Source organism: Desmodus rotundus, chromosome 1 (assembly GCF_022682495.2).
Source record: "Desmodus rotundus isolate HL8 chromosome 1, HLdesRot8A.1, whole genome shotgun sequence".
Lineage (NCBI taxonomy): Eukaryota > Metazoa > Chordata > Mammalia > Chiroptera > Phyllostomidae > Desmodus > Desmodus rotundus.
Window position 1 is genome coordinate 113,701,727 of NC_071387.1, and position 11,715 is coordinate 113,713,441.

Consider the following 11,715-nt stretch of genomic DNA (forward strand, 5'->3'; position numbering starts at 1 on the left):
ATTATTTTGTTCTAGTTCTGAGAAGAATGCCAATGGTATTTTAATAGGGATTGTATTAAGCCTATAGATTGCTTTGGGTAGTATGATCATTTTAACAATATTAATCCTTTTAATCCATGCGCATGGTATATCCTCCCATTTATTTGTGTTCTTTTCAATTTTCTTTTTCCAGAGTACAAGTCTTTCACCTATTTTGTTAAATTTATTCCTAGTATTTTATTTTTTTTGATGCAGTTATAAATGGGATTCTTTTCTTATTTCTCCTTCTGATGATTCTTAGTGTGTAGAAACACAGTGGGTTTCTATATAATAGTTTTGTGTTCTGCGACTTTAGTGAATTCATTTAGTAATTCTATTAATTTTTTGATGTATTCTTTTGGGGGGGGGTTTATAGAGAATATCATGGTATCTGCATGTAATGACAGTTTTACTTTCATTCCAAATGGCTGCCTTTTATTTCTTTTTCTTTGATTGCCATGGCTAGGGCTTCCCTTACTATAGTGAATAAAAATGGTTAGTACGGACATCTTGTGTTGTTCCTGATCTTAGAGGAAAAGCTTTTAACCATTGAGTATGGTATTGTCATATATAGCCTTTATCATGTTAAGATAAATTGCTTTTACCTACTTTGTTGAGAATTTTTTATCATAACTAGATGTTGGATTTTGTCAAATGCTTTTTCTGCATCTATTGAGGTGATCTTATGATTTTTATCAATGGTTTTGTTGATGAGATGAATAACGTTAATTATTTTGTGGATGTTGAACCACCCTTGGTATTAACCCTCTTGCCCATTGTATATAATCCCTTTAAGGCATTGTTGAATTCAGTTTGCTAGTATTTTGTGAGAACTTTTGGCTCTATGTTTATCGAGAATATTGGCCTGTAACTGTCTTTTTTTGTAGTATCTTTGATTTTGCTATCAGGTAATGCTGACCTTGTAGAATGAATTTGAAAGCATTTCTTTCTCTGTAATTTTTTGGAATAGTTTGAGATGGATAGGTATTAATTTTTTTTTAAGATTTTATTTATTTTTAGAGAGGGGGGAGGGAGAAAAAGAGGGAAAGAGCCATCAATGTGTGATTGCCACTCGCATGCCTCCTACTGGGGACCTGGCCTGAACCCCAGGCATGTGCTCTGACTGGGAATTGAACTGATGACCCTTTGGTTCACAGGCTGGTGCTCAATCCACTGAGCCACACCAGCCAGGGCGGTATTAATTTTTTAAAAATTTTTGGTACAATTTACGTATTTTGCCAACAGGGCTTTGTTTGTTGCAAGTTTTTTAATTAGTACTACAATTCCATTGCTAGTGGTCTGTTCAGATACTCTATTTCTTCCTGGTTTAGTCTTGAAAGGTTTTATGTGTCTAGACATTTACTTGTTTCTTCTTCATCACCCCATTTGTTGGCATATAAATGTTTATGGTATTCATTAATGATCCTTGTATTTCTGTGGTATTGGTTGTAATCTCTCCTCTTTAATATCTTATTTTTATTTATTTGGGCTCTCTTTTTCTTGATGAGTTTTGCAAGAGGTTTGTCAATTGTTTTATCCTTTCAGAGAACCTGCTCTTAGTTTCATGGATCTTTTCTATTATTATTATTATTTCTCTTAGTCTCTGTTTCATTTCTTTCCACTCTGATCTTTATTATTACCTTCTATTTATTTTGGATCTTGTGCTTTTTAAAATTTCTTTAGGTATAAGGTTAGATTGTTTGTTTGGGAATTTTCTTGCTTCTTGTGGTATGCCTATGTGGCTGTGAACTTCCCTTTTTGAACTGCTTTTACTGCACCCTATAAATTTTGTAAAGTTGTGGGGTTTTTTCCCCTCAAGGTAGTTTTTTATTTCCTGTTTGATTTTTTCTTTCAATCATTGGTTGTTTAGTAGTATGATATTTAATCTGCACACATGTGTTTTTCCGTAGTTTTTCTTTCTGTAGTTGATTTCTAGTTTCATGCCATTGTAGTCAGAAAATATGCTTGATATAATTTCCATGTTCCTGAGTTTATTTTGATCTTTTTTGTGGCCTAATATGTGGTCTGTCCTGGAAGATGTCCCACGTGGATTTGAGGAAAATATGTAATCTGCAGGTTTGGGATGAAATATTCTATAAATGTCTTAAGTCAATAGGGTCTAATATGGCATCAAGGTCATTATTTCCTTAATAATATTCTGTCTAGATGATCTGTCCATTGAGGTAAGTAGATTATTAAAGTTCCCAACTATTACTATATTACTGTTCATTTCTGCTGATAGGTTCATATGCTTAAGTGCTCCCATGTTGGGTGTGTACATATTTGTAATTGTTATATCCTATCCTTGGATCAATCCCTTTGTCATTAGGTAATGCCCTCCTTTGTCTTTTTTTACATTCTTCGTCTTAAAGCCTATTTTGCCTGATGAGCGTTGCCACCCTAGCTTTCTTTTCATTTGCATTTGCATGGAATATCTTTTTCCATCCCTTCACTTTCAGTCTGTGTATCTTCAGATCTAAAGCGAGTCTCTCATAGGCAGCGTATAGATGGGTCTTGTTCTTTCTTTAACCTTTGTGCCACCCTGTTTCTTTTGATTGGAACATGCAGTCCATTTACATTTATATTTAACTATTGATACATTTAACTATTGATAGGTATATGCTTATTGTCATTTTGTTAATTGCTTTTTGGTAGTTTTTGTTTCTCTGTTCTCTTTTTCTTTTGATCTCTTTTCAATTCATTGGCTTTCTCTAGTGTTCTGATTAGGTTCCTCTCTATTTTTTGCATTTTTTTGATTTTGTGGTTACTTTGAGGCTCATATGTATCCATCTATATCTATAGCAGTCTATTGTAAGTTGATAGGCATTTAAATTCAAGTAAATTCTAAAAGCACTACATTTTTAATTCCCCCATTCTTTGGTTTTGACATCATGTTTAATATCTTTTTGTTATGTGCATATCCTGACTATTGTAGTTATAGTTAATTTTGTTACTTTTGTCTTTTAACCTTTATATTAGCTTTTTAAACGGGTGACTTGTGTTTATATTTCCTTCAATTCTGAATGATAACCTTGTGAGATAGTCTAGGTTGTAGGTTCCTCTCTTTCAGCACTGTATTTCCTGCTACTTCCTTCTGGCCTATAGAGTTGCTGCTGAGAAATCAGCTGATAGCCTTATAGGATTACCCTTGTATGTGACTTCATTTTTCACTCTTGCTGCCTTTAAGATTGACTCTTTATCCTTAACTTTTGTCACTTCAATTACAATGTGTGTTGGTGTGGTCCTCTTTGGGTTCCTCTTGCTGGAACTTTCTGTGCTTCCTGGATTTCTGTTTCCTTCCTCAGATTAGGAAAGTTTTTCAGCCATTATTTCTTCAAATACACTTTCTGTCCTTTTCTCTGTCTCTTCTTCTGGAATTCCTGTAATGCAAATGTTAGAGTGCTTGATATATGTTATGTAAGGGAGAGGTCCCTTACACTCCTCCTCATTTTTAAAATTTTGTTTTTGCATTTTGCTGTTGTGATTTGGTGATTTCTATAATACTATTCTGTCTTTCAGGTCACTGAATCAATTTTTAATACAAAAATCCATTCTTTTGTATTAACTATATGCTGTTGATTCGTTCTAATGTATTACTCATTTTTGTTACTGTATCCTTTATCTCTTATTGTTTTTTTTCTTACATTTTCTAATGTATTGAAGTGCTGTCTGAGTTCCTCTATTCCACTCTCAAGTTTGTTGAGCATCCTTATAACTGTTTCAATTCTGTATCAGGCAAATTACTTCCATTTCATTAATTTTTTTGTTTTTTCCCCTGTTTATTTGGGACATATTCTCTGTCTCCCCATTTTGTTTGACTTTCTGTGTTTATTCCTATGAATTAGATGAAAATAGATATCTCTCCAGCCCTGACTAGCATGGCTCAGTTGGGTGGGTGGTATTCCCCATAAATCAAAAGGTCGCAGGTTCAGTTCCCTGTCAGGGTACATGCCTGGGTTGCGGGTTCAGTCCATGTCAGGGTACATATGTGAGGTAGCTAGTGGATGTTTCTCTCCCTCTTCCCCACCTCCCCCTCTTTCTAAAAATCTTAGAAAAGGTATCTCTCCCAATCTTGAAAAAGTAGCCTCTGTGTAGACGGTGTACCAGATGGTTTTGGTAGGCAGGTTGTAGCAGGTGCGTACATGTGGTGCTTCATGTGCCGCCTGTCCAGAAGTGGATTTAGGGTGTGGCCATCTGGTGTGGGCTCCTATCCTGTTGTTTTATCTGTGGCCCAATCGGGTCTGGTTGGGGCTGCTCTGAGTGAGTGCGCCACAGAGCCCTACTAGCCTTGCACTTCCTCTGGACGGAGCAGCCCCATGTGTGTGCACCAATGTACTTCGCTAGTTTTGCACCTTTTCTGGTCAGGGCAGTCCCACATTATGCAGCAGTGCACCACTCACTCTGCACAGAGCGGCTCTGTGTGTTGGTACCATAACGCTTTGCTAGCTCCATGCCCCCTTTACCCCCAAAGGGGTAGCCCCATATGCATCTGGAGCAGTGACCCACTGTCTCTGCAGTGTTTTGGGACGGGCAGCCCTACCAGTGGGTACCACAACACGTTGCTAGCTCCACATTCTCTTGAACACCCTGCCGTAGATGCTAGACCAATCTCTCGGTGGAGGAGGGGCCCTCGTATGCACACTGTGTTGCCTTTTTGTTCCTGCTGGAGCTAGCTCCGGGAGAGTTGCCTGGGTACACACTACAGCAGCCCCGAAGGTTGGCCAGACAACCTGGATAGAGCTCCCGCCTGCTCTCCAAGTGCAGAAGAAACATAAACAATAGTGCCCATCGATTCCTCTAGTCCTGGAGAGTTTCCTCAGCTTCTGGAGAGCTTTTGCGGTTCCCCAACCTTCTCTATGTGGTCCCTCTATTGTTTCTTGTGCAGAAGCTGTTCAGTTGGCTTTTAGTTGTCTGTCAGGAGTAATTGCTCTAAATATAGTTGTACATTGGATGTGTTCTTGGGAGGGGGCAAGCTCAGCATCCTCCTGCACCACCATCTTGGAGGTGCCTCTCTGTCTACTTAACTTTGAATGAACAACGGACAACTTACATCAATGGTTTTCAACTGGGGGTGATTTTGCCCCCAGAGGACATTTGGTAGTGGTTGAAGACAGTTTTGGTTGTCACAACTGGCAGGGTACTATTAGTATATAGTGAACAGGGGCCGAGGATACTGCTAAACACCCTGCGATGCACTGAACTGCTCGCTACACAATGAGCTCCAGATGTCAGTGGTGCCACTACTAAGAGACTCTAGCTGAAATTGAGAGAGCCCTTCCTCTGCAAACACTAACGCCATCAGAAAAAGAATTCTTTATCCTACCTTTGGGAAGAGAGAGTATATAGACACTAGCAATTTAGAGATTTGGATGGGGATATTGGCATAACATTCTCAGATAATTTTACATTTTTCAAAATAGGAAAATTCAAATGGAGGGTTACTGGTTTTCCTTATTTTACAGATGGGGTCGAGGATTTGGTCTTTTGGGTTCCATTTTTGGAAAGGATGGTGTATTAAACCAGCCAAACAGTGTCTTTGGACTTATATTTTATATACTACAGTTATTACTTGGTAAGTATTATACAGCAATACAAAAATAAGGTGTTTTTTTGTTACATTCCATTTAGTACTTTGTCTTTGCCCTGAAGTGTGTCTTTAAATAAAAACTAGAACCACTAGTTTGTTACTGCACATTTTTGCATTGTGAAATTGGGTTCACTACAATTCTGACGACGCTTATGCTGAACTTGGTATCTGTTGGTGTTTAATCAGGGATAATGGCATCCCATCATGTCTATACAAACCAGTCCCATTCAGAGAAGTTATTACTCCAGTCTTCTCTAGAAGCCTTTTTCCTTACTATGTTATATGCTCTTTAGCTATTTTTAAATACATGCTTTGGGAAAACATTAATGATTAATGATATTCATAATTCCATCACCTTTACATATGCATTATTAGCATTGTCTTCTGATTTTTTTCACTTATTTTTACACAAACTCTCATGTTGTCTATCTTCTTAGGTGTTTTGTTGTTATTGTTGACATCAGGTCTCAAAAATTTTTATGTCTAAATAGCACGGTGACCAACTTTGTTTAAAAGTCCCTTGACACATGCAGCCTTCCCTCTTTGGATTATTTCCGCAGAGTAAATTTCCGAACATGGCATGAGTAAGTCAAAACACAGGTTTGTAAATGGAGGTTGACAGGTGCCAGCAAACTGCTTTCCCCTCAGTTGTCTGGTTTCCCCAAAGTTTCATCCACCTTCCTTTTTAAAAACTGTTTTCTGTGAAATACCTCATTTAATATTATACATTAGTAGCTATTATTTTTATTTTACTATATTTTAATTTTCTTTTATTGCCAATTTAGTTATTGGGATTCTGATTATAGTCCATTTTCAATTTTGTTACAAATATTTAACCCATTCTTTATTCTTTTTTATGTTAGTTTTGTGAATTTTGATTGTACTAAAGTTTTTATACATTTAAGGTTCAATTCATACCTTTTTGCCCTTGCATATCATTATTATTTCGTCCTGTTATCCGCCCACTCTTCTATGCTCTCATGTCTAACTGAAATGGATGTGTTTGAGGCAAATTGTGAATCTAAATTTTTCTCAATAGTCCCGTCAAGTTTGTTCCATCCTGTACTTATATGTTCTGTAGAAATACAAAAATGTGCACAAGGGTATTCGTAGCAGTATAGTTTAAAATAGCAAAAAATTGAAAGTAGCTCAGCATAACCTGTTGAATAAATTAGGTTACATCCACACTAGAACACAGTGTAGCCGTTAAAGGAAAAGTTGGTCTACATGTGGATCCTGAAGAGAGCAAAGCATAGTTTAGAGAAAAAAAGCAAATTGTGGTATAGTTGGTACAGGAAAACTGTATGTTTATACATATGCATGTAAATGCGTAAGAAATGGTCTAGTGGTTGGGGACCAGGGTTGAGACTTTAACTTTTTATTCCATTTATTTGTATTTTGTTTGGATTTCTAAAGATGAATATAAAGTATATACCCAAATTAAGTAGCCTAAGAAATGTTTTAGACTATGTTAATTTTTGGAGATAGAGGTGAAATAAATTTCTATTTATATTTAATATCATTACGTATAGATATTTTAAATCATATGTATTATATGTATTTTTTCTATTCACATTTTATGCATTTTTAACGTCAGTATCTTTACCATTGGAGGCACATTTGAACTCATGTATAGTTTCCTGAGCACGTCATCTTCACTTTCTTCTAAGTTGTTTGAGATACAGCATTTTTAATTTAATTTTTCCATAGGTAATACATTCACATGGTTTAAAAGTTTTTTTAAAAATGTACAGAATGCTACACAGCAAGAAGTCTGTCCCACCCTTGTACCCCTCTGCCCACTTCCCACTGCAGTTCATCCCTGGCTGGTAGCTGCTGCTTCTTCTTGTTACAGAGTTTCTTTAGGCTTGTACAAGAAAAAACAAATATGTAATCTTAGTTTTCTGCCTCTTTTTAAAAAGGCAAATGCCCTACACACTGTTTCACATACTTTTTGTTTTGCTTGACTGACAAACCGTGGTGATCTTTCCATAGCAGTGCCTTGTGCCCTCGTTCTGTTTCACAGCCGTGAAACACCCATCGATTGACTGTGCGATCACCTGTTCAGAGTTCCCGCACATCTTAAACTCCACTGGGAGTTCTGTCCTGAGCCAGGAGTTACAGTACATTAGGAAAGTTTAGTACAGTAATATTTAACCAATAGCTAGTGTTTATGAGGCATCCTAAGTGTTTATACCTATTCGCTCTTGTGATCTGCACAATAGTATTAGGATGTAGTCATGATTATTATCACAATATTATAGTTAAAGGTTAGCACAGAGAAAGTAAATAACCAGTCCATATTGTTTTGAAACTAACTTTGTTAGGTTAAAATTAAGGTGGCCGCGTAATTTTTGAAGTTTTAGACGTTTAGCATGGTTGAGGTCAGCGAACTGTTTTAGTAAAAAGCCAGATAGAAAGTAATTTAGTTTTTGCTAACTGTCACAACTACTCAACTCAGCCATTCTTGTGTGAAAGCAATGACAGGCAAAACATAAAACAATGAATGTGGCTGAGATCCAGTGAATCTTTAGTTACAAAATCAGGTGGCTGATTTGCTAGTCCCTGGCCTAAGTCACCCAACAGCATTTAATCTTGAAGAGCCATCTTGAAGCACCCTACTTTTGTACCGACCGGTGCCACAGGCAAGTCAGGCCCCGTGGCTAGGCTGCAGCCCACAGGCCACTTCTCTTTAACGGGCAGCATGGACTTTAGCTCCTTAACGAACCTCATCAAACCTACCACCACTTATTCTTATTTTTTCCTATTTCTGTTAGTCGTGTCCATTAGTTGTTGGGTAAATGCACATGTTCTCAATACTGCTGGCCACAGGAAACTACACGACAGCACATGTAAAGGTGTCAGATGGCATTGAGAATTCAGGCAAGTTTTTGTCACGAGGGCCCCAGCCTAGCACACATAACTGCCTTTTTTCTTGATCTGGTTTGAATCACATGTGGTTAACTGGCCAAACGTAGTTTTCCTTATCCTCCAGGGTGAGCCATTTCTGAAATATTTTCTTCTTCAGCAGCATTTTGGTATAATTATCTCCCATTATGGATTTTTGATAAATTTGGTCTAAACATGGGAAAGCAAGTTTTACTTCCCACACATAGGGAGCCTATCGTGAAAAGGCCAGGGAGAATGTGTCCTGCTTGAAACAGAAGGTTACGATCCTGAGGTTCCTTTACTCGTTAAGAAAGGTGGGGCTGTCAGTTCTATAAATCAGCTTCATTGCATAATGTGATTGAAAGACGGCCTGTTTTCCTTGGGTGCCTTAACTAAGCCAGTGTACGAAATAAGCAACATCTCGTCCAGAACACGGACAAGGCAAACACATTGCAGCAATAAACGAGGGATCCTGTATGAAAAGTCAACCTACCTAATCATAGCAAAATAGGCTGGTAGTTTTTGTTCTCAAATTTCATAGTGTTTTGCAGTCAGATCAGTATGCCAACATTAGCAAATCAAAAAATGTTACCATGTTACCTTTTAACTCAGAAATTTTCTCTCCAGGGTCAAGGTCTGATTCAGCCAAGTGTCTTTCTTTTACAGGCATGACAGCAAGTGCAGTTGCAGCTTTAATCCTCATGACATCCTCCATCGTGTCTGTAGTAGGGTCTTTGTACCTGGCCTACATTCTGTACTTTGTGCTGAAGGAGTTTTGCATCATCTGCGTCATCACATACGTGCTGAACTTCATTCTTCTTATCATCAACTACAAACGACTAGTTTACTTGAATGAGGCCTGGAAACGGCAGCTGCAGCCCAAGCAGGACTGACAACCTGGCCGAACTCTTAACTGACAGTCTGAAGTCCCTTTTTCCATTAAGTTAATTTTGCAGCATTTTTTTTATTCTTCACAACAGACACTTTCCCTAAGAATCTTAAACTGATTTTTTTAAATCTTGTAAATTAGAAGGGTATTTTCTGTGTCGATCTTCATTTTAAATATGGATACGAAAAAAAAATACGCCGAGCCAATCAAAGACAAGCTTTAACTTTACTTTGAAGATGTTTCTGAAATAATTAAATGTAGCCCTCAATTGTAAAGTGAGCAACCATTGCTAGTAATTCCCCACTGTGTGTAAATTCAGTTTCAGGCCTGACAAATGTGATCATGACATGGAGATATTTTAGAATAGATGCTGTCCTCGTATTGCCATGTTTACAATATGTAGTGTGTTTTTAGCCGATGAATTTAAAAATGTAGACTCAACTAGAATTCATTTCTGTGATATTTGTAAATAAAGGTAGAAATATTGGATTCATCCCTGCAGAACTTACTGTACAGTTTAGCTGAAGCATAGCAATGAAGAATTGTCAGCTCGACACTGATGAAGAAAACGCGCAAGTAGTAAGTCCATCCAGAGCATTTTGTGAAAAGTACTGGTAGCCGTGGGTCCAGCACTGACAGCAAAAATAATAGGGTAGGTGGTTCCCTTTCATCTCCTTCCTCTGAAAGGAAGAAACTATTTGGACATTCAAGTCAAACTTGTGTCCAGTCATAAAACTGGATCAGTTCTACCTTAACTCATGTGACCAAACCATCGAGTCCAAGGCCTTCAGGACACTAAAGATGGGAAAATGGGTACATTTCTTTGGAGAAAAGCTGGAAATATTAATATAGGATTTTAAGATAAAGTCTCTTACAAGAGTTGACTTTTCATTCATATTTTTCCTTAACATTGGTGCCACTCAACCAAACAGTATTACGACTTTGAAAATAACCAGTATAAGCCCAGTCACTCCAGAGTAGGATTGCCCTCTGGTAGCTCTGTAGTGTTTTCCCTGTTACTTTCTGCACTAACTAATCGAATGTCTAGTTTAATTGTTTTAGAGTCAAATACTGGATTTGTAAACTTTATGGCTGACATGCTGCTCAGTTTGCTTAATCGGGATACTACAGGTAGACGTACCTGAGGGCGAAACGCAGTAATGTTGTCACTACTCTCTAGTAACTACACAAATGCAGAATTTTTTAAAGTGATTTGAATAAACCCAAATAAAATTGTGACAGTCTGTTTCTATGGTGAACATCTTATATTAGAATGTTCAAAGTGCCTTCTCTTTTAAATCTTAAACCAAATAATTTGTGTGTTGAACTGGGCAGAAGTGTCCTTCCTTCCTTTCTTAGCATAAAGTAGACAACTGCATTCTGTAGAAAGGTTCTGTACGATCCTTTGATTCCTTAGATTGAGAAGCAGTAGCAGAAACTTTGCTTCCAATGCAATCAATCATTTTGTTAAAAATAGGCCGGTAATTTAAGTGCTTTATTTGCCTTTTTGAAGGGAGGGGGGCAGGCTCTGCTCTGTAAACCGTATGTGTAGAGTCAGCAGCTGTTTCCAGCTAACTCATTAATTGGTGCGATGTATTCTTTAGCCCAAGGCAGGTATAAAATCTGAATTGTGATGAACTTTAGTGAGTTTAAACCAGTTTTGTAAACGAGGGTTTAATTCAGATATTGTCCAGGCTGGTGTTTTCCCATGAATGTGAATATTTCGATGACTGTTTTATTATGTGTGTATTGTCCTTATTTCTGTAGTTAAAGAACTCTAGAAAGCATTGACGGGATGTCTCGTGTTTGTGGAGAAATGAGCCCTAATGCTGAAGTGAAGTGTACAATGAGGTCGTGTAGTAGTGCTGCCAGTTCTGCCAAGCCGTTTACTGGTTCTCTTTTCTAAGCTGCAGTGGAAATGGCTCAACGGTTAAGACTTCTGTGGTATATGTAACACTGGTTCTGCTAATCAAGTTCCTCATGTCCCAATTTAAAATGGTTTTTCATCATATTTTGTATCAATCAGCAGAGTATAGTTAAAGCTTGTCTTGATGTTGCACTCTTGCAAATGTCTTCAACTCAATGAGAAAATGTAAAAATGTTCATCTAGACCCTTCACGTTTTTCCTTTGCTTTCCTAAGCCTGGGGGGAAACACCACTGTTTGAGTTGTATAAAAAAGTATTGCCACATTCCTATGACCCAGAACCAATAACCTCTTTCTCACTGAGCGATGAACATGTGCTGCCTGAACTAAGAGCATTGAAATGCCAGCACCTCCGTAAGCAACAGAACCCTGGTGGGCGTTAGTTGTATTTGTGCCCTGGACGAATT

General features: G+C 37.7%; 1 protein-coding gene across 1 annotated transcript in view; it reads left to right on the plus strand.

The window, feature by feature from the left end:
- Window positions 1–10,627, plus strand: part of VKORC1L1 (vitamin K epoxide reductase complex subunit 1 like 1) — a 75,499-nt gene extending 64,872 nt beyond the window's left edge. The window contains exons 2-3 of the mRNA XM_024571279.4: window positions 5,481–5,590; window positions 9,161–10,627. Of these exons, the coding sequence (XP_024427047.3) occupies window positions 5,481–5,590; window positions 9,161–9,387 (337 nt within the window). The 3' untranslated portion in view covers window positions 9,388–10,627. The remainder of the gene's footprint in view (window positions 1–5,480; window positions 5,591–9,160) is intronic.
- The last annotated feature ends 1,088 nt before the right edge of the window (window positions 10,628–11,715 follow it).